General features: G+C 53.0%; 11 protein-coding genes across 11 annotated transcripts; 7 read left to right on the top strand and 4 right to left on the bottom strand.

Moving 5' to 3' along the window:
- Positions 1–468: 468 nt before the first annotated feature.
- On the top strand, positions 469–772 carry CCOS01_03513 (cytochrome-c oxidase chain VIIc; the record flags this gene model as incomplete). The annotated part of the gene is made up of 2 exons (XM_060451699.1): positions 469–682; positions 744–772. The coding sequence occupies 2 exons, from the start codon at positions 469–471 to the stop codon at positions 770–772; spliced, it is 243 nt and encodes an 80-aa protein (XP_060317964.1).
- A 753-nt stretch (positions 773–1525) lies between these two features.
- Positions 1526–3025, bottom strand: CCOS01_03512 (pentatricopeptide repeat protein; the record flags this gene model as incomplete). Its single annotated transcript, XM_060451698.1, has 1 exon — positions 1526–3025. One exon carries the CDS (start codon positions 3023–3025, stop codon positions 1526–1528), a length of 1500 nt encoding a protein of 499 aa, XP_060317963.1.
- A 56-nt stretch (positions 3026–3081) lies between these two features.
- On the top strand, positions 3082–3363 carry CCOS01_03511 (uncharacterized protein; the record flags this gene model as incomplete). Its single annotated transcript, XM_060451697.1, has 1 exon — positions 3082–3363. One exon carries the CDS (start codon positions 3082–3084, stop codon positions 3361–3363), a length of 282 nt encoding a protein of 93 aa, XP_060317962.1.
- A 401-nt stretch (positions 3364–3764) lies between these two features.
- Positions 3765–4541, top strand: CCOS01_03510 (37S ribosomal protein Rsm25; the record flags this gene model as incomplete). The annotated part of the gene is made up of 2 exons (XM_060451696.1): positions 3765–4141; positions 4205–4541. 2 exons carry the CDS (start codon positions 3765–3767, stop codon positions 4539–4541), a joined length of 714 nt encoding a protein of 237 aa, XP_060317961.1.
- A 372-nt stretch (positions 4542–4913) lies between these two features.
- CCOS01_03509 (uncharacterized protein) lies at positions 4914–5807 on the bottom strand (the record flags this gene model as incomplete). The annotated part of the gene is made up of 2 exons (XM_060451695.1): positions 4914–5618; positions 5670–5807. The coding sequence occupies 2 exons, from the start codon at positions 5805–5807 to the stop codon at positions 4914–4916; spliced, it is 843 nt and encodes a 280-aa protein (XP_060317960.1).
- Positions 5808–6466: 659 nt separating this feature from the next.
- CCOS01_03508 (uncharacterized protein) lies at positions 6467–8692 on the top strand (the record flags this gene model as incomplete). The annotated part of the gene is made up of 3 exons (XM_060451694.1): positions 6467–6595; positions 6654–7490; positions 7544–8692. 3 exons carry the CDS (start codon positions 6467–6469, stop codon positions 8690–8692), a joined length of 2115 nt encoding a protein of 704 aa, XP_060317959.1.
- Positions 8693–11885: 3193 nt separating this feature from the next.
- CCOS01_03507 (uncharacterized protein) lies at positions 11886–12320 on the bottom strand (the record flags this gene model as incomplete). The annotated part of the gene is made up of 2 exons (XM_060451693.1): positions 11886–11976; positions 12163–12320. The coding sequence occupies 2 exons, from the start codon at positions 12318–12320 to the stop codon at positions 11886–11888; spliced, it is 249 nt and encodes an 82-aa protein (XP_060317958.1).
- Positions 12321–13390: 1070 nt separating this feature from the next.
- Positions 13391–13972, top strand: CCOS01_03506 (uncharacterized protein; the record flags this gene model as incomplete). The annotated part of the gene is made up of 2 exons (XM_060451692.1): positions 13391–13478; positions 13713–13972. Coding segments are annotated over 2 exons (348 nt in total), but the record flags the coding sequence as incomplete, so codon positions are not given.
- A 280-nt stretch (positions 13973–14252) lies between these two features.
- On the top strand, positions 14253–15351 carry CCOS01_03505 (tyrosine phosphatase; the record flags this gene model as incomplete). The annotated part of the gene is made up of 3 exons (XM_060451691.1): positions 14253–14749; positions 14806–14998; positions 15055–15351. 3 exons carry the CDS (start codon positions 14253–14255, stop codon positions 15349–15351), a joined length of 987 nt encoding a protein of 328 aa, XP_060317956.1.
- A 1088-nt stretch (positions 15352–16439) lies between these two features.
- Positions 16440–16954, bottom strand: CCOS01_03504 (uncharacterized protein; the record flags this gene model as incomplete). The annotated part of the gene is made up of 2 exons (XM_060451690.1): positions 16440–16801; positions 16879–16954. 2 exons carry the CDS (start codon positions 16952–16954, stop codon positions 16440–16442), a joined length of 438 nt encoding a protein of 145 aa, XP_060317955.1.
- A 748-nt stretch (positions 16955–17702) lies between these two features.
- Positions 17703–18828, top strand: CCOS01_03503 (DnaJ domain-containing protein; the record flags this gene model as incomplete). Its single annotated transcript, XM_060451689.1, has 2 exons — positions 17703–18240; positions 18296–18828. 2 exons carry the CDS (start codon positions 17703–17705, stop codon positions 18826–18828), a joined length of 1071 nt encoding a protein of 356 aa, XP_060317954.1.
- Between the last annotated feature and the right edge of the window lie 2353 nt (positions 18829–21181).

The following is a 21181-nucleotide window of genomic DNA, read 5'->3' as shown; positions in this document are numbered from 1 at the left end:
AAGAGGCAACTCCTCAATTTTGTCTAGTCCCGGCAATGTGCGTTCGGTCGCAATTCGCAGGTGCTCGGGCGAAAAAGTTGGCGGGTCGGCCAGAGCGAGCAACAAGGAAGAGGCAGAAAAAAAATTCCAAAATGCATGCATGACGGTGGTTGAGATCCGTCCAGATACGGAAGGCGGTGACCGATCATCGTAGCTTCGAAATCCCAGCTGCGGGACTGGACCGTTCGCCGCTACCTATGACTTAGGCCCAGTCACGTGGAATTACATAACCGGGAACAGACTTGGAGATCTTTGGAGCTTAGCCGGCTGCACAGTCTCAGACCACTCTTTTGGAAGACTTCAACACCACAATCGCACCTCTCCATACACCCATTGCGCTTCGCGATCGCCTCATAACACACCGCCAAAGTAATTAAGACCTCGCGAATACCCCCCAAAGTCCAATTGATGCTGACCAGTGCTCCGTAGATGTTCGCCCGTGCTGCCGCCCGCGCGGTCCCCAAGACCCCTTCCACGGTCGCCCGCCGCGGCTTCCAGACCACCCGCGCCCAGATGTCCTCGCCCTACCACTACCCCGAGGGTCCCTACACCAACATCCCCTTCAACCCCAAGAGCAAGTTCTTCGGCCTTGGCTTCTGGACCTACTCCTTCGTCGGCTTCTTCGCCCCCTTCGGCATCGCTGGTGCGTGCTTTTTACCGCGGCCCCGATTTCCGCCGATATCGAGTACTGACGAGATTCATAGTTTGGCAAACCAAGAAGCCCAAGGTTTAAGGAACCTCTTTGCACATTTTTTCTTGAGTCGATCGCCATTGTAGAGCATGGATTGGGTTGAGACGGAGGACGACTGTGTACACAAGCCGAAATAGAGACTTTTCGTCCTCAATGGATCAGCAGGGAAACCGAATTACGATCTGTCCGTCGCGGCATTCCATGTGATGAATGTGAATCGCAGACCTGGGAGCCATACCAGACTACAGCCCGTGCCCGTGCTGGGATACTCATCATAGGTGAATGGGGATAGAGGTCACAGTTCTCTACTCAAGTGGCAGTGTGCTACATTGTGTCGGCAACTGGACAGTCTCAAGGACTTAAGTGTCAAAAACAGAGTTCACCTCAGTAGGCTACATCCCTTGTCGATTATCCTGGTGCTCATACTGGGATCTTATGCGAGTTGAAACTCGGAGCTTGCCGATTTGGCTGGAGGGGTAATTGGTTGTTGCTCGCTGGTACATTATTCCACCACCCAATCACTTTGTCCTCAACTCCCGATATAGAAAGATGCCTGCTGTTGCTGGTGGCTGGAGTGGAGTTGAGGGGGGGTAATAAGGACTTCTTGTATATTCAGATAATAGAAAGGCTATTGGATGAAGGTCTGCTGGATACGGCCGGCGAGGTGGAGAGGAGGGGAGAAGGGCTAGATAAGGTGTCAATCATTGACAACAGGACAATGGAATAAGCTTTTGACGGTGAGGTATGGACAGGTAATTGAAATTACTGGTATCTTTGTCTATAGTATAGGTTGTTTTACATTGGCCGTTTCCTGACCGCCTTGTGCTTCTTCTTCTGCTGCCCGGGCCCATGCCGGAAGATGAACGCATCCTTGCCGTCCATGAGTCTGGCAATATAGTGATCCATAAAGTCCGCCCTATCCGGCTCAAGTTCCCACCTCTTCTTGAAATCTTCGTACACCTCCAATACCTTTTCGTTATTTGTACATTTCATGAAGGCCCGAAGCGCCCAAATCATGAGCCAGGTATCAAGTCTTAGACCCTGGACTTTGTTGTCAATCGCCTCAAATAGCGCGGCCAAGACATTTTCAAGCCGGTCACCTGTCCAAGGAGAAAACGGAGATGCGCCATACTTGCTGAACCCTTCGAAGATGGCTAGGAAGATGCTCCCGTGAACTGGCACGTCGAATTGTGGCATCTCGTCCAGAAACTGGGCAGTCTTGCTCAGGTTTCCCTTCGTTATAGCGAAATGCTTAATCAGGATGCGGTACGTTCGCATGTCAGGAGTCTCATGTGCGAGCTCCTGTAGCTGTGGGCGGAGCTCTGGTATCTTTTTGCCGACGCGTGCAAACATGGAGTGAATATGGATGACGGCCTTATCCATTGACGGGTCCATCTGGGGTATCTTAGCAGACGCCGAGTAGCTGTCCTTCATATACCCGTAAACCTTCAACGCCGCGTCCTCATCCCCACATCTCAGGAAACTGGAGATGACGCAGTTGAGGACCACAGTGTCGACCATCTCCCCGGCCTCCACCAATTCCTTGTATGCAGCCCGGACGCCGTCGGGGTCTTCGCGGAGCCCAAAGAAGTGAATCAGGCTGACGTGGTGGAAGCGGTTGAAGCTATATCCGCGCTTCTTCATCTCCTCGTAGAGCATCTCAGCTAGTGCAAAGTTTCCAGCCTTGGACGCCGCATCAAATAGGATGTTGAAAGTGACGGCGTTCCCCTTGACACCAGACAGCTTTTCCATCTCCTTCCACAGCTGAAGAGCAGCCTCGGCTTCGGTGTCCGTGACTCTGCCGACATATCTGCTTGCTAGGGCCAGGGCATGGTTCCATTCGCTTTGTCGCAGAGCAATCCCGCAATCCTTCGCGTCACCGATGAGGGAGAAGTACCGAAGCATCGTCTGCGTCTCCTTCTTGATCGGGGTGCCAAATATCTTGAGTAAGCGATGGCGCAGCTTTGCTGGCATATGAATCATCCGAGGTTCCGGTAGCGCCGCGTATAGGCTGTGTATGGTGCCCAAATCAACCCTCGCTGGATATCTCATCTTGGTGCTTACAGCAGTGCCAAGCTTGGTGACCAACTGTCCTATGTCTTCATCGCCGCGTAGTGCTTCATGATATGAAGGGTACTGCTGGTCCTCTTTCCTCTCCGATATCGTGAGCGGACTAGGCTCTGGTTGAGCGTATCTGTTCAGGTAGGGATCCCGGGCAAGTTCCAGGTGTTCGTCCACTGTTCCAACATCCTCATGCTCCACGAAGCCGAGTAGGACGTTCTTGTCCTTCCGCATGACTACATGATGTGATCGACTAGCTGAGGTAACGGCGGAGGCGGCAACGTGGCTATATGATCGAGATCGTCCGCGGATGGCCGAGTTTGAGCTTGTCGGGGCACGAGGGCGAACAGAGGAGGGCGCCGGCAGAAAGGTCGACAGCAGCCATGAAGCTGTCCGAGGACACTGAGTGCCCGGTGGGCGAGAGCATCGTGTGCGGTCCCTCTGGTGCTGAGACGCCGGCGCCCTCGAAGGTCTCTCGGTTCGGAGCTCTGGCCGGGAAGAAACTGCAGCTCGAGCTGCGCAGGGTCGAGTCGAGAGAATGGCACCGCATACGGACCCGTCTATCCGGCTAAGTACTTTCATGGGTTGTCGAGCATTGCGGCCAGGGCATCACCGTTCCATCGAAGAGCACGCGCTCACTGGCGAATAGCTTAATAAAATTGGCGTTTGGAAATCGTTGGTGAGCTGCCAGCTGCGTTACTAAAAGCTCCGGGATGATTGGGATGGGAATATTATTTCGCTGGTGAAGTGCATGGGTAGAGTGGGGCCGACCGCGATAGCCGGTGCCGGCGTTAGGATTGGCCGACGCTCCAAATTTCTGAGTTGCAGTTCGCGACGGACGGAGCTCATCACCTGCAAAGGCACCCCAGACAGGATCGAACAGTCGTGCCACATCCGCCTCGATCTCAATAGTGAGTCTCAATTGCCCAAAAGATGCAGCTTACCAGACATCTGACAAACTTGGCAGGTCAAGATGGGGCGACAGATCAGGCCTGCGCGGATCTACCAGACCGTGAGCCAGGAGCTCAACTCGAAAATCCTCCCAACGTATCCCGTCTATGAACCACCATGGTTCCAAGTCATGAGGGATATCCCCCCTTCCGAAATCATTACGAGGCCGGCTATCGTCAACACCCAGAACTCCAATCGCAAAAATCGCAAGCCTCAAGGCATCTACAAACCTCAACAGATCGTGCACGAGGAGGACTCCTTACGGAAGACGTTCTTCAGAGACCACCCTTGGGAATTGGCGCGCCCAAGAATGATTTTGGAAACAGATGGAAAGGATTATCAGAGATGCGACTGGTCCAAGGGTGTCCGCCAATACAGAACGCCTCTGACCGGTGAATGGTAAGCTAACCCCGACTGTTCAGCTCCTCCCTCCCCTCGGAGCCACAACTAACAAACAGACAGCGTCGTCCAGCGCCAGCTTTGGCTCATGCACAACAAAAATTACCCGAGAGCAAAGGCATACGACATTGCAAGAAAGGAGTTCTACGCGCTGCGCCAGGAGGAGGAGATTGAGAAGCGCGTTGCCAGGGAGGAGGCGAGACACGTCGGGGCGTACTTTGGCAAGAACAGGTTGCAAATCGCACAGGACTTGGAGGACAAGGAATTTGAGGTCTGGAAGGGCTGGGCGAGCAACAGAGCTGTCATGATCGAGCAGGCGCGCACTGCCAGTTACGCCAACTTTGGTGAAGAGGCGACGGATGAGGTTGCTGTCGGGGCGGAGGCGGAGGCGGCGGCTTGAGCAGAGAGGCCCCGGGCCTTGTAAGTATATGTACTACAAAGATCTGTATAATACCAAAATTCCAGGTTCCTTCGACTGCGAATAGTCATTCGATGTGCCCACTTCTGTGCCTGGCCCTGTGAACAAATTATTGGGGAGAGTGCCGTGGCCGTTGTGGATTGATCTTCACGCTTCAAGATCAGTGGCTACAAGCTAGCTGGGTCGTAGGTTATCAGAATAAGCCGAATTTTTGCTTCCATCGAGTGAATTGAGCGTATGGTCCTGTATTGGTGAAAAAAGGCATGGGCCTATAGCTATATTATTTCTCCGATGCCAAGCATTCACGACCTCCTTTTCTACCTAGGTCAGAAATGGTTGAGATATAACAAATTATCATATCTTCTTTCTCACAACCATACAACCTGCATTGGCCACGCCGTAGGTCTTGGCTACTTGCTCATGCTGAACCAACAAGATGTCGGCAATGCCAGTGTAATGAAACAGCTTCCCTGTCAGACTGAGGGTCTGAATTCTGGCCCACGACTCAACGTAGATGACCTGCATGGTGTCTTCTGGAACAACGTAGAGCATCTTGAGGAGGTATGCCGCTAGACCGACAATGAAGCCAGTGGCAGGGCCATTGGTGAGAATGATGTCGGGAAACTGCTGGCGACTTCTGGGGCCCTTGAAAGGAGAGGACAGCAGCAAGGGGAATATCTCAGCCACCGACATCAGGGCGGTAAAGGGCGTTGTAAGTAGGCTCTGGTGAATCTTTCTGGCTCTCGCAACGATGTGTTTGTCAAATGTTCCCACTTGTCCCTCGCCGTGGGTAGTCCTGAGCTCGTCTTCAAAGGCATTCAGGTGTGTGAGTGACATTGAGTCGCCACTAGAGATGAGATAGCGTCGGTGCATGTCGGGGACGTCGGGAAAGCTGATCTCCATCATGGCTAGCATTTCCTTGGTGTGGCCACCTGAGCCCAAGACGACGAGGAAGTAAGCTCCTTTGAGCAAGCTGGGACTGGTGGACTTCTTCGCAGCGACATCAGACAGATGAATTGGTCGCTTTAAACGAGACTGCTGGATTTGAAGGTGGCGGGCCTACATACTGTCAATATTGAGTGGGGTTCCAAAGACAAGTTGATCAATTACCGTGATAAAGACACTACTGGAGATGACACCCAGAACTAGGGTTAAGAGTAGGGCCCTCCATGAGGACTTGAGAATGAGGCCTAGGCCAAGGACACAGAAAGCAGACGCAATACCGATCAGAGTAGATGCAGCCGCCATATTGTCATGTTATAATGAGACCTTTATTCTTGTTTAATTGCCATTTCCCATCAGTGCGTGGTGTTGTTGCGATTATTCAACCTGTTGAAATTGATGTATCAGTAATGTGTTCTGATAGAATGAACAAATATTACTCACAGCTTTGCGTCTTATGAGAGAACGTTTGGAATGTCGATCTTCGACGGCTAATGGGCTGCAATAATAAACAAGTAAGTGATTTCCCTATTGAAAGACCAAATCTCGCTTCATCGACGAGATATCAAAAGCCCTTCAGTCATGAGGCGAGTGGCTTTCAAGTGGATATAAGTGCACCGCTGGCAGTGACTGAAGCTGTCACTGGAGACTTGTGGGGACCCTGTGTGATAGATCCAATTGGAGCAGCGGTGCTCCAAGCTTGCCTTGTGCCGGGCTTCAGAAGGTACTCCGTACCTCAGTGTAGGTAATCCGCTAGGGGGCTCCTGACAGAAAAAGCGGATGACCTCATGTTCCTGCTGGGACTTGAAGACCCCTGCGACTTCCCCTGCTTTCTCCCAGGAATACGTGCAGACCGCCCGGCAGAATCTCGAAAGTTCCGGGCTACAACAATATTGACGAAAGACATACCGTCAACCTGCATAAATGCTTTGTATGGCCCGAGGAGCCTCGAACCTCAAAGCGCAATGGCAAACTTGAGAAGCGGCAGGCTGCTGACCTGCTTTTACTGCGGCAAACGGTCATCAACAAGATACGATGGCCTGATTTCGGAATTTCTCTGCCTAAAATGCGACGCGACAAACTATCTGGACGAGGTGAGTAAACTAACCTACGGCACAAAGCAAGTCGCGATTCCATCTGACAGTAACCTAGCGCGGAGACATCACCGATCCTCCAGTAGCCAAGACCACCTCAGCGCCTGCTGCGACGACGTACGCGATACCGCGATCTCAGTCCCCCGACTTCAGTACTCCATCACAGAGCATTTTCTGCCCGACATGTCTCAAGAACCAGCATCTGTTCACCAGCTCCCTGGCACAATACCTGCCTGAAGACCCAGACCACCCCGACTATGCCGAGCTCGAGAGAAATATGTACAAGTTCCGTCGACGACTCGAACAGCGATACCCTCAGATATGCGCCCAGTGCGAGCCCAAAGTTCAAGCTCAGCTGGATCAGGCCGGCTACACGGCGCGGACCGACCATCTACGACGCATGATGGATAGGAGCAGGAAAGTCAGGGTCGCTCCAAAACAATTAACCTCGCTAGATATTGCGGCTAAGGTGGGAAGGTGGCTCTGGTTTGGTGGTATTTCTTGCCAATACCTGTGGCATGTCGCATCCTTGGCTGCTGTCTTTGCGACGCAATATGATGAAGGGCCAATGCGAGACCCAGACGCGGATGCCGAAAGCACAATGGTACAGAGACTTTCACTTGCTCTTACACTGCTTCTTCCTCGGCCTGAGAGACTGATACACTGGAGTCTATGGACCAATGCTGTGAGCATCTGGTGGAACCCCAAATTCGTTCAGGTCTTCCGTGGCTTCTCTCGTCATATCCTGGGCTTGTCACACTGGTACACCTTTCAGGGGCTCATCATCTTCACTCGATTTCTTGCCATGAGAATGACCGAAATGAAAGGCGGGCGATCAGCTGAAGGAAGTGCCCAGATGAGCCTCCATGGACTGATGGCTGTGTTGATGCTAGCTGTGAGTGACACGAATTACGATCTCCCGAAGGCGCTGCTGACTCGATGCTGCAGATATACATACTTGCCCAACGATCCGTACGTGTCGACATGACACCGCTATTCCAGAACACCGGAACACCAGCTGCGTCACCACCAAGACCGCAAACGGCGCAAGCTCGAGAGGACGACAACAAGAACATGGCGAATCTTCTGGACGACATTCTAGCCGAGTCCAGCCCGAGGCCAGGGATTCCTCCAAGTCCAACGAGCGTTGGCTCAGCATCACCAGCACTCTTCCAGCGGGAATTGCAGCACAGATCGAGCAACCGGAATATTGGCATCAACACTCCGCAAAAGCTGCCTCAGCCCCAGTATTCGGAGGAAATGGATTGGTCTCCGACACAATCCAAACACCGGGCCTTCAACGACTTTGGACCTCCAAAGGCACCGAACCAGGTGTTTGGGCAACCTGATTCAGGCCCCAACTCGAGCCCGTTCTGGTACAAGGTTCCTCCCGCGCCGATAACACCGGCGCAAAAGCTTCGCAACGGTCCCAAGGTGTTGACGAAACCGGTGGAGAAAAAGTCAATCTTCACAACCGGCAGGACGGATGCGTCCAAATCGCGGGGCGAGGACGCGAGCAGCGACACGGGCAAGGTGGCATTTGCGCAACCCACGTTCTTCGCGCCCTCGGCAATGTCGAACCCCAGTGATCCACGCAGCTCCTTGGCCGATCTGCTCAATTCGAGTTTTACGCTGAGCCTAGACGACGATGAAGAAGAGGGAGAGACGTCGGCGGCAACGAAGACGGAAACAGGAAATAAGTACGCCGAGCTTGCGAACCCCGGACCTTCGGCACGAACGGCTGGTCTGCGTAACAATCGCTTACTGGACGTTTTCACCTTGGCGATCCTCCTCGGCGCGTGGCTCCATGCGACATCTGCGTCATACCCGTATAGCCGGGACGTAATGTTTGGCGCCATGCTCCTGAGCATGGCTATTGCCATTCACCTCACCAGCGACGCAATCAGGGACATGCGCAACGAGAATACGCCCAGCTTGGCGTCCATTATCAACACGTCGCTCGGGATAGGAGAGCTGGCGGTGGCATGTCACTTTGCGCTCCAAATATGGGGTGATCGGACGCCGACGTCCGGATTGCACGGCGCGTCGGTCATTGGAGCGATACTCGCGCATGAGATGTGGAATGCTGCTTGCTAGAGAGCATCCGTATATCCCGTTGGCCTCCATCGGGTGTTGTGGAGAAAGAGACAACAAGACACCAAAAGAAACACATGAGATGAGTAACACGAAGCTTTGATTGGCATTGTTCAGCGGCGTTTATCGGAATTTGGGTATAAGGCTGCATAAGGGGCACACAGGAGATTCATTGCCTGGGTGACCACTTGGATACACCAACGGAGAAGAGAGTAGAGAGAGGTTCATGGACTTGACGTCTTTGCGCCCTTTGGTTTTTGGGGTTTACGGGTAGGCAGCTGTGTCGTTGAATAGTTAGACAATGGTATATCGACGATGTCGAACGGTGTTACGGCGGCCCCAGTGGTCCAAGTCTAGCGAAGTCTGGCGGGACCGGGGGCGGAGTGGAGGGCTTTGGGAAAAAAAAGAGAATTACCGATCATGCATACTACCGCCGTTCCACGCGATTTTCCTCTCTCTTTTCCCCGGCTCGCCCTCGCTCTCGGGTCCTCTGATCCATCGTCTCCTCTCTGAGAAATCAAACTTGTTAGCCTCGATGCGAGTGTGCGAGTACCTACTTAATGGTGTGGTCCAGCTGTGCGTTTGGCACCCGCTAGTCTGCGTATTAGTGGTACGACGGGCTCTGTTTGCTTTCGGTCGAGCCGGGGCACCGTTAGGAAATACAAGTACTCCGTAGAAGGTCGCGGCTGAGTGAGCCGGACGAAATATCGAATCAACTGCCCGTTGTATGGCTGGGCCTGCCATGGAATCCTCCGAGGTAGACCGACGCTACGGGCCCCGGTGTACGCTAGAAGTATAGAGAGTTATTGCTAACCTTGCTACGCGTATGCTACGATGCTGTTCCGAGCTAGATCGTGGTGCTTGATGGCCAGATGGGGGAGTCCTAGCACATGCCAGAGGCGCCGCCATGGCGTCGTTCATCGCATGGCCTGGGCTCGTCTGCATGCCTTCGATGCTGTGATTTCATAACGCTGCTTTGTATTCGTGGATCGCGGGGTTTACCCTCATAGCATCATCTGTCAAGTTTTCATCGTAGAGAATTGGTTCCACTAGTTTACGGTCGGTCGTGGGAAACAAGCATGACAAGATGCCCAGGATCTTGTTCGGCATCTCACTCTTTTTGGGTCTTTGGGATAGTGACCCGAAATTGTGAGGCCCGGATCCCTGATGACAGGAGCAAATTCAAAGTACCTGAAGTTGATGCGAAAGAGTCTTGGAAGATAACAAGTGATGATAAATCCAGGCGAGTCTCCGCCCGCCGGTGGGACGGACGTAAGTAACCCGCTCGTTCGCGAGGTTACCAAACCTAACACCGAGATGGTAACGGGGAATCATCCCGGTCAGCCTCATCGAGAAAATCTGACAGGCATCTGCCGCTCGGTGCCGAAAAAGGCGAATGTGGCCGGCCTACGAGATACGGGTACCAGGACCCTAGCCAAAATCATTGTTCGGTGAGTAATAACAGCTTAGTCTCCACTCAGCAGAATTCGAGGAGTGCTATCTCTCTCCGTGCTGCGTAATAAAGTTGTACTCCAGTATGAGTACGGATACTCGCCCTCTCACAACCGTGGTCCGTCAGAAGGTTACCAGAAGCACTAAGTAGTACGCATTTGCAGTAAGCTTTGTGATCGCTAATGGGTACTTTTTTGTGCGATGCTCGTAGGGCAACTCCAGACGTGCCGGTATTTCCGGGTGGCTACCGGGTAATGGGGATAATCAGATAATCATCGTGGGCCGCAAGGTAAGGCTTTCCTTGATTTTGGGCTGGGTATGGCACCAGCTAGCGTCACCAGTACCGTGATAAAGGCGACTCAAGGCCCCAATGCTTCGAGTTGTGATGAAGAGTGAGGTAATGCCGTCACTTTGGCAGCCTGGCTGAGACGGAATTGGCTGGTTCGAGGGTTGGAGACAGGTAGTGTTTGCTTTTCCCCTTCTCTCTTTTGCGTCATGTCAGCAAGTAAATAGGTACACCGAGGTACCTTACGTCGCTTACCTTGCTATAGTTACCAGGAAGTCGGTACACACAGTATAGAACCCTTGCGTGGGATTCCGTACGGCTTACACAGCCTGCCAGCCTCTGCTGAAGCCACAGATGTTTGCACCAATGTAAGTCGCATGCCACGCTCGGTCGAACCTGTGCGGGAGTCGACTGTTTTGGGCGGCGTCCGTACCAAGGGGGCATATGACGTACTGAATGGATTGTCACTGCGAAGCGAGTGACAGAATGCGACAGCCTGGAATGGGGATGAAGCAACCAGAAGAACCCCATGTCTTCATCAGCTATTCCCTGTGAGATAATATGTATGCGTCTTTGGTAAGTTGGTTCACCGTACTGTCGAATACAATAAGTTGTGTGGAATGAAGTGAGGTCAGCGAGATTCGAGGCGGGGGTGAGACTGGAATGCTGGTTTGTCCAGGAGTTCAGTCAGAGTCTCCGTAGCCGTCTGTGTAGCGAACTTTGGCGCTTCTTTCCGGCGGTTGCGGGATGACTCCAACAGAATAGAGTCACGTTGACAGTTGCGAAGATCAGTCATCGAGCTTCCGTATGTCGTGGGCGCTCGATCGACGCAAGACGAGGCTGTTCGTATGTGGCTGGGTGACGCCGTCCGAAGACCCCCGCGTCCGCCGTCCGCGTGAGTTCCCCTACTGGCCATGACATGGCACGACAGGACGCAAGAGGAACAGTGGCCTCGAGCCGGGGCGATGCAGACGATGCAGGGCGCCTGTCTCGGAAGGCCAACCACTGCTGGACACCACCCATTCAGCATAAGTCGAGCACTACCTACTTTTGTTGATCGCTGATCGTCCATGGATGGGCGTATTGCGAGAGAAAGTTATTTGGAGAATCCCTGCTTGAGTCTCCCCTCTCACTGGTCCAGTGGTTGTAGTCCATAACACACGGTTTAAATGCAGCTCGACCGGCGGACTGTCATGAAGGGGACCAGTAAGGTTTCGAGCAAATGTTCCCCCAAGATGCGACTCTAATCGAGACTGGCAAAGTCTGGGGAAAAGTTGATGGTTGGTGGTGTCCTGTTGATCCCAGCATTCGCGTTGCGAGCAATAGCAACTGTACTCCGTACCAGTCGTGCCAGTGCGAGGTACAACCGTTAATAGCATGGACGGACGCGCATCGCTTTATCGGTCGGGTTTGAAGGCAATCCGCCATTCGCGGAAGACGGGAAGAGGAGATCACCGATCATATCAAGTTTTGGGTTGAAATTGGTAGAGAGGTCCAACCGCGGGTTGGCGCTGAATCTCTGTAACTGATCGGTGTCTGTCGAGTCTGTCTGTCAAAGTGGTGCACTGGTGCTGCCACAAGAAGACGCATCGACCGGTGCCCGCCGTCTTCCCTTTTGCCTCGTTGTCCTGGTGCGCCCCGTGGCTGAGAGTTGCCGATCATCTGTGGCTGCTGCGTCAGCGCTCAGATCATCGGAGGGTTTTCTTTCTTCTCGCTATGCGTGCTCCGTACGGACCGCTCGCTGTTTTGCTGTTTTGCTGGTCTCTGCGCTTTCCTTTCCCTTTCTGTTGGCTGGTCCCTGATCGCTTGGCGGTCTGCCACAGTTGTCACAAGTTTGTTGTCGCCCCTTTTGGGACTTTGCTGTTGAAAGCCCGAGACAGCCCACCCGGCCATCGTGGCATACCTTTACAGGCTTGCTATGGGGCTGGAGGATGTTGATGTTTTGTTGCGCGGCCAGCGAGTGTCCATCTTGCCAGGTTGATGCGAGTTATGATGATGTTGTGGATTTGTGATTGTTATACCAAACTCCAAGGAAGAGACGGTCGTGCAGATTAATGGGAGTTAGGTTGCTGGGTTGAATACCTACGGAGTATTGAGGTACGTATCCCGCATTTCGCATCAAAAAGGTGCTAAGAATATCATGCCTGAGGGTTGACCTTAGGTAGGTTCCACGGGAAAGAGGAGTGAAGGTACGTATCGCCACAAGTATCCGTACCTCCCCTTCTCCGTGTCAGAATACGTACCCAGTCCCCCAAACAACGGTCTCTCTGCTTCTCTCCAGCTTGGCTCTTACGGGTCTGCGGCTCCAAAGCTTACAAAGTCAGCTCGGCTCAAACTCCAGTGGCAGAGTGGCCCAGAGTCGCACCTTGTTTGTTTGTGGTTTAGTGAGCGTACCCTTGCTGCGTCCCCCACACTCCCATCTCTTGTATCTCCAGCGTGGACTTTGGGGGAGAGATACATGGTCAGCCGAGTCCTCGCCCTTCCTAGCCTCTCGCTGGCCTGAGGTCTGCATTGGCCGGGTCCAGCCCACTACGGAGTACACACTCGTCACCTTGGAAGCATTGCATTTTCCCTTTGAATTTTCTTGTCCCTCACTGTCTCCAGCAAAAACTTCAGAGAGTCCAGTCTGAGAGTGAACCTCCAGAAGTATTCATGTACCTCTGTGCCGGTGGAAGTAAGGTACGACAGGTACGGAGTACATCCCTTCCCCAAATTTTGTGATGCCACCACCCCACCCCTCCTCCTTTTTTTTTCGTCTCCCCTTCGTGCCTTCCTGGTTCTCCATTATCGAGACTGTCTCCGACCTCCGCCTTCTAAGTCCGTTCAGGTCTCTGACCGTCACCCATCAAAATCAATCTTTTTCTTCCTCTCTCCGTCTGCCTCTGCCTCTGCCTTCCCCTCTCCCCCTTCCTAAAATTTAAACCAATACTTGGGCCTTGAACCTGAGACAACCCCCAAGGCAGATCTTTCTACCCACTTCACTTCGTCTCGTCTTGGCCAAGCATTTCGACCAAAAGCCAAGCTATTCGTACGCCAGCAGAGAAGAAAAAGGTACGTAGCAGCAGGCCTTCCCCGTCATTCACCTTTGGGTTCCTTGCGCGGTCAGTCAGGGCAGGCAGGCTCAGAGGTACCTCATCACCAAAGCCAAGGCATGGGTGTACTTCAGCCTCCTCCACCGCACCCACGTCCCACCCACCTCACGCACCACACCGCGGACCATTCATTCAACCCATCCCACACATTACGATGCTCATTTACTAACCCGCTCCTCCCGCGCGCACCCAGGGTCCTTTTCCTCTTTCTACCTCTGCCTCACTTCTACAACCAATACCAATCAACTATCTAAACCACCCCCCAAACACTCTTCATTTGTCTCTCTCGCCTGCACAACTGGGATTTCCAAATTCGTCACCGAGATCTTGCGAGAACGAACCGTCGCCTACGCCTGCGACAACATCAACAAGACCACCTTACCCGCGATTCACGACAAGATGGACCTCAATTTCCAACTTGCCGCCCGTCAGGTTTCTGCCTGTGCTCTTTAGAGACACGCAAAGGGACATCTTTCAACATTGCCTCTTGTCCCACGGGAGGAAAAACATCATTGCACGCTTTTCAACACTCCTCAAAAAATAAATACCAACCGACAACACGTACCGCTTCGCTCACACGACCACTTACCCTTTCCTAACCTTTCTCCGAAACCCTGAACTTTACTACCCACGAACCCCAGAAGACATAAGTACTGCAACACCCGTGAACAGTCACGCGATCAAGCTCACTCCACGATCACTCCACCCACGACTTACACCATTACCCCATACCATGGCTGGTGCCGTGGTCTCCAAACGAAGTGCGAGACAGTTCCTCGAAGACGAAGGCGGTCATCCCGCAGAGCATCCTACCTACCACCCCGCGAGACGCAACTCCAAGCAAGACGATCCCGTCCCTGTTGAGATGGCCGACAAGTACCAAATCAAGGGCCCTTCGCGGCAAGGATCGCGCGAGTCCGTAGCTGGCTCCGACTCTACACTAGAAGGTTCTTTACAGAAGCAGATCATGAAAGCGATCGAAGACGATTCCCAAACGGCCGCCATTATTGGAGAGAAGACATTGGCCAGGCGTGAGGATGGACTCCTCAAAGTCAACGACCAGGCGAAATCGCCTCTGGGCCCTACTATGTCGCCTGATATTGAGCGAGTCTTGCCAATTGATGGACGACCAATTAACTTTGGCGTTGTTGTCCCCGGAGTCTATCGAAGCAGCTATCCCAAGCCTGAAGACTTTGGCTTCATCCGCAATCTTGGTCTCAAATCAATTGTGTAAGTCACTACAGGTTCCGATTCTCGCCAGCGGCCGTTTCTAACATAGCTTCTAGTACCCTTGTCCAAAAAGACGACGTCGATGAGCCTTACACTGCTTTCATGTCAAGCAACGGTATTCGTCACCATGTCTTTAACATGAAGGGTACCAAGAAGGAGGCCATTCCCATTCGCACAATGAAGTCAATCTTGCGGCTTGTTCTGAACCGAGAGCACCACCCCCTCCTCATTCACTGCAACCATGGCAAGGTATGTCTACAACACCAGACAGTCTTGGTATCGTTCGCCCACTAACATGACTATAGCATCGCACTGGCTGTGTCGTTGGCGTGGTTCGCAAGGTGACGGGCTGGGAGCTCAACACCATTGTTGATGAGTACCGGGCATACGCTGAGCCCAAGATCAGAGACTGCGACGTTAAGTATCTCACCGACTTTGATCTCTCGGATCTTTCCAACCTGTTTGTCCACGAAGCGAACATGCGGTTTCGCATTCGACACTTTATGAGAGTGACCCTATTCACTGTCTTTGTCGTCTTCGTCTGGTTCATCTCGGGGCATAGAATGCAGACGACAGCCAGACGCGTCAAAGAAGTGAAGTAATCGTCCCTGTCGCGGGTGTTACAGACTCTGGCATTTCTGCATGGTGCTTGGCATTGGGCGGATCTTGGCCGAAGTCTGAACTTGGTGGAGCGCAGCGCAACATGGTACAGCACTCTAGAAGTAGACTGGAGACTGTTACCCAGCGACGATACCATACACAAAGACAGAAGAAGACTACACAGCGATGATGAAAGACAGGGGAGAAGGCTGTCACAGCACCGGTGAGAGGAAGATCGACGAGATGAGTCGAAGTACATGAGAGGGAGCAGAAGAATAAGGACACACAAAAAGTTTGGTACATTGGGACTACCGCCCTCAAAGATGCAGCATAGACTGCCTGGGTTGGACCGGCTTCCTTCAATTTTTCGTTGTATGGATAGACAGAATACTGGGGACTCATCAAGAGCTGAGATGTCTCCTTTTGGCGTTAACTCGAGACTTGGGAAGTCATCGACAATGGCATTTCATCAAGTACAGGCTTTTTCCTTTGCTTTTTTGTTGTAGTGTATTACTATCTTGTTAGGGTAGTTTGGACAGATGACTATTTGGGGAGGTTATGACCTTTCTGCAAACGCAATCGACTCAAGTCAACGTAGCTGATTTCTACATTGTCGAGATTCGTGTACATACTATTCCAAAAATTTGGTCTACCCTTAAAGTGCCCGTTTCTCCGTCTCCACGCTTGCTATTTTCGTGTGCAAGCATTGATTCCCCCAAGCGCTTATCGAGATCATGGTATATGTGTATGTCGATCCATCCCCAGACGCTACTGTTTCGCGTAACGACGTTTCGTCTCATGACTCGACGTATGTCATTATCCTAACAGACTTCCCCTATAATCGTACAATATTCCTTACAGTCGATACTATTAATGTCTACGTTGGCTTGGCATCTTGAGTTTCTTCAGACAACTCGAGCCGAGCCAAGACCGCGCACCACCTCTCAGGAGAGTGGCAGCACTCCCACGGCAGAGACCAGATGGAAGAACATCATGCCTCATGTTTCCCTGAACATGGCCCCCCTCGAGTCTTTTCTCTCCGCCTGGCAACTCTCAAAACTTTTGTCTTCTCCGCCCTTCTCTCCCTCTCTCATGACTCCCCGCCCCAGCGATTCCTCTCTTTCCTCTCCACCTCATCCTTCTTCCGATCGCCATTGGCGTACACCCACGCGCCGGCAGCAGAGTTGGCAAAGCCCATACCGATGGCAGTGCCGCGGACGAGGCCGCGGGCGGTGAACTTGCTTCGCAGAGGTTGGCGGCGGCGCAGGGCGAGGAGGGCGTAGAGGCCCGAGAGGGCGCAGGTGAAGCCCGCGCTGTCTGTGGGGAAGCCGGCGAGATTGACGTAGCTGCTGAAGAGGAGGGCGGGCGCGAAGGAGGCCGGAAGGATCTTGAGGGGCCGGCCGTGGAGGGCGCCGATTAGGATCGCGTGTATTGCGGGCGGGAGGGGGTTTGCTGGAGAGTGTTAGTGGGGGGCAAGATGAATGGAATTGGTTTTGGGGCAGTTGGAATAGAGGGGAGGTGGTGCGTACTGCCATAGTCGTGGATTTTGCTAAAGATTGATGACTTGACGTCTTCCGTGTCTGAGAGGCCGTTGTCGGCTGCCATTGTCGCTGGAGGATTTGGGATTTTGGCGACCGCAAGACTGGGCTGATTTCGCTGTTGGAGCGAGGAAAGGATATCGTCACTGATTTTTTGGAGTCGCAGCAGGGACCTTACCTCGAGGTAGGTACCTTAGCTCATTCCCGTATTAGTGACATATGTTATCGATAAGAAGAGACCCTGCTCGGATGAGTCAGCTGAGCCGCATACCCAATCAGCTGGTCCGTGGTTCCGGGGCGTCGGGCGAGTCTCTCAATTTCGACCTCCATCGAGTGGATTGGAACTTGGTACAGTGTCTTGTTCCCCCCATGTTGGCTGGAACTCTTGCGACTTTGGTCTACATTTCTTTCGCTTTCGCAAGATAGTCACACAATTCCCTCCCACGAATACACAAGATTGTTTGCCACTTTCCGGGTTCATTGACGACAGAGTCCCGAGTCAGCGAGCTATTTGCTGCACCTGGTGCGGGGGAGCATCGCATCAGTAACGTGGGCTCTTAGCCTTGCATCGCCTATCTTGCCAGATTGGCAAAACCCACCAACGCAACATCGCATCCTTCAACGACTGCGCGCACCCACGGCCGCAAAGAGCCTCGATCCAACCCGCACACACTCTGTGTGCTTTTATACGCAATACCGTCAAGCGCAATCATTAACTTGATTCCGACCATCCGATAGACGATTCCTCGATCTTGCCCCAGCAACCACATCACCACACCAAAAAAAAAAACACAAACACACATACATACCAAACCATGCCGAGCGCAACAGCCTCGGGCGCCGACTCAGGCGGCGGCGCCCGCAACCGCGAGCACAACCAGGGTAACCAGGCCCGCGCCTACACGGTCGACCAAAAAGCCGCCGTCCTGCGGATCCGGAAATGCTCGCCGACGGCCTTTTACGACATCCTCGGCCTCGAGGAGGTGAAGACGACGGTGACGGAGAGCGAGATCAAGAAGGCGTACCGCAAGCAGTCGCTCCTGACCCACCCGGACAAGAACGGCCACGAGCACGCCGACGAGGCCTTCAAGATGGTCAGCCGCGCGTTTAGCGTGCTGGGCGACAAGGAGAAGCGCGAAAAGTTTGACCGGTTCGGTACGGACCCCGATTCGAGATTTGGGCAGGCACAGGCGCAGAACCCGTTTAGTGGATTTGGTAGGCGGCAAGGCGGCGGAGGGGGAGGAGGTGGTGGTGGCGGCGGTGGTGGTGGGATGGAGGAGATGACGCCTGAGGAGATGTTCCAGCGCTTCTTTGGCGGTGGTGGGTTTGGTGGTGGACCTTTCGGAGGCGGAGGTAAGAATGAAATTATTTCGAGAGACTGGGCGATGAAGCTAATGATGGCGCGCAGGTTTCGATACGGGACCTCAGTTCGTGTTCAACTTTGGCGGCGGTCCGGGTTTCAGGGTACACCAGTTCGGCGGAGCGCGGCCGCGGAGGAGACCTCGCGAGGCGACGGAGCAAGAAGGAGGCGGGCTCTCGACGCTTATGGGCCTGCTCCCGATCCTGCTTCTCTTTGTCTTCCCGCTCATCTCCAGCCTCTTTAGCGGTGGCGGCCCCGCGACGCCGAGCATCGTCTACGACAACCCCAAGGGCGCCTACACGCTGGGGCGGACGACGCCCAAGCTTAACGTCAAGTATTTTGTCAACCCCAAGGAGGTTGAGTCGTTTTCCAAGGGGAAGCTCAGCCAGCTGGATCAGACGGCGGAGAACAACCTGGTCAGGACGCTGCGGTTCGAGTGCGAGAATGAGATGATGGCGAGGCAGAGGATGTACGATGCGGCGAGCGGGTGGTTCTTCCAGGACCCGGATAAGATGCGCAGGGCGGACGAGTTTGAGATGCCTTCGTGTAAGAGGCTGGAGACGTTCCGTGTGGGCAGGTAATTAATGCGTTTGGGGGGATCTGTCTATCTGGTGATTACATCTTTAAGAGGAATAGAGCGGATGAGAGAGGTGGGGGAGGAGGCAAAGGCTTTGTATGAAATGGAAAGGGAGCTCGGAGAAGCTGAGAGACGCGCCCGCTTCACTTTTTCTCCGTTTGGCGTTTTCTGGGGAGAACTCTTTGAGATTCATAGCATTGTTGGGAAACTCCGCGTCGGGCATTTTCTTTCTGCCTTTGGTCCCCTTCTTCGTCCTTCTGTCGTCCTTTGCGATGCAGATGCAGTGTTCTTTTCATATATTCCTTCCCCTCTTCACGCCCTGAGATGCCTTTTTGTCTCTCACCCTCTCACCCTCCCATCGCAGATCAAGAATCGACATATTACCCGGACTATCATGATTACTGCCTCTCTTTTCTTCAACCCATGTCTGACCTGTCCCGCACCTTGCTGAAGTGGAGGTCCCTTTCTCGCAGTGATCCACAACCCCAAACTTCGCCTAAGTCGGTCGGCGTCGGCCCTTTGCTGCCCACAGATTCACACGATGTGCTCGACTTGATTCTTAATCCCCACAACATCGTCTGACCCTCAACCAGGAGCTCCAGCAAGCTTCCCTTCTCAACTATCCCCGATGGCACAATTGGCTAGCGCGTCAGACTGTTAATCTGGAGGTTGGTGGTTCGAGCCCACCTCGGGGAGTTCTTCAGTGGTTAGAGTCCATATGTTCGGTTGAGAACTATCCTTTTGCATCTGTTCTGTTTTGTTTTGCACTGATTTCGTGTTCTGGTGATTCCGGCTGAGAGGCCATGTCAAATTTTGCTTGAAGTGAGAAATTCGGTTGGTTTGAAGCCACCGGCTTGTTTTGCTGTGGGACTTGCTTCTTTTTGGGGTGGTTATGTTGATGATGTACTGGGTACTATGAATGAGTAACTTGTTTCGAGTTCTCAGATACCTAACCTACCTAATGTTTAGCAAAATACTGCCAGAAACATACTGTGAGATGAAGAGACACCTCTTCGGAAGGGCAATCCAGAGTTGTTTCATTCCGACATTACAGTGGGCGACATAATGTACAATTTGAGCTGCGAGTCGGAGCCCAGACGTGCGCGTCTTCTCTCTACGCCTGTCTCATCAAATCCAGGGCGCAGGTCCAGAGTCTCGAGGAAAGATAGCGGGCTAATGATATTCGGATGCTTTCCCCAGAACTTAGTCGTGCGCCAATGCTATAGCAGTGTCACTTGGGGACCGCATAGTAAGAAGAAGCTACTGCCGTTTCATTCATCTTTCACGGCGACGACGGAAGCGAAGGGAAACGCGATTTCTTTTGCTGCTAGACCCTCTTGGGAGAGCAAGATGTCCCGAGCGAGTTGGGGTGATTGATTGATCAATTCCCGAGAGTCACTACTGCGCCCGAAATATCTCATATCTCAGCCTTCGTTAGAGATCAAGGACAATTATCGAGCTTGTTTCCCCCCCCCCCCCCCCTCCCCCTCCCCCTCCTCCTCCCCCACCCCCCAAAATTCTTCATTTCCAGCTTTTGTTAGACGTAAAGGCCAATTTTCCCGCTTTTTTCCCCCCCCCCCCCCCTCCGTTTTTCTTTGATAACACTCTCTCGCTGATATAATCAAATATCGTGCTGTGTAGCTGCGTAAGCGTTAGTTGGTCTCTTGGATCATCGCATGTCAGGACTATCGGCGACAAAGCTCTTCTCACGAGGTCTCAGTATAGCAAGCGGCGTGACTTGAGTTGGATGGTTTGATTCTCTTAAAACCCCTTCTACAAATCCGCCACCAGAGCTCCCGTTAGCGATCTCTTTTTAATGATACTTTGACAGCTGACCGTGCTGCCGTTGATCCCGGAGAAGAGATCTCGGCACAAAGCGGCGTCAGTAGTAAGTTCTGCACGCCTCAAAGGTAAATATCTCCCGGAGCCGGACCGCCGGGACGTTATCTATGGGCACCTGCGACGTACCCACAAGAAGGGCAGAGCGTATCTTCACGAGATATAGAAGGCGCCACCTCTGATAATGCCTACATTGACAGAATGATCTACGTGGTTGCTTAACTTTACTCATATAACGACGCCATCGGCGGAGAACCGTGAGAGACAAGTGTGCCGAATAATCTCACATCTCAAATCCAAGATCTCACTATAGATATATACCCCTGGAACGTCAAAGGTCTGTGGATGCCACGGGAATACTTGGGAATGGATCGACTGCCGTCGTGATTGATGCCGCCCGCCGTCTTCCAACCTATCCCTATCCTTCCGGCCCGCCGGGTCATCGACTGCTCCGAGAGCGACACCTCAGACTTGTGCCTTGCTTCCCGAGAGGAAAATACCCGAAAAAGTAGGTAGGG

This window comes from Colletotrichum costaricense (genome assembly GCF_030867565.1).
Source record: "Colletotrichum costaricense strain IMI 309622 chromosome Unknown Scaffold_3.1, whole genome shotgun sequence".
Classification (NCBI taxonomy): domain Eukaryota; kingdom Fungi; phylum Ascomycota; class Sordariomycetes; order Glomerellales; family Glomerellaceae; genus Colletotrichum; species Colletotrichum costaricense.
The sequence above is the reverse complement of the archived record's forward strand: the minus strand, read 5'-3'. Positions and strand labels throughout refer to the sequence as shown.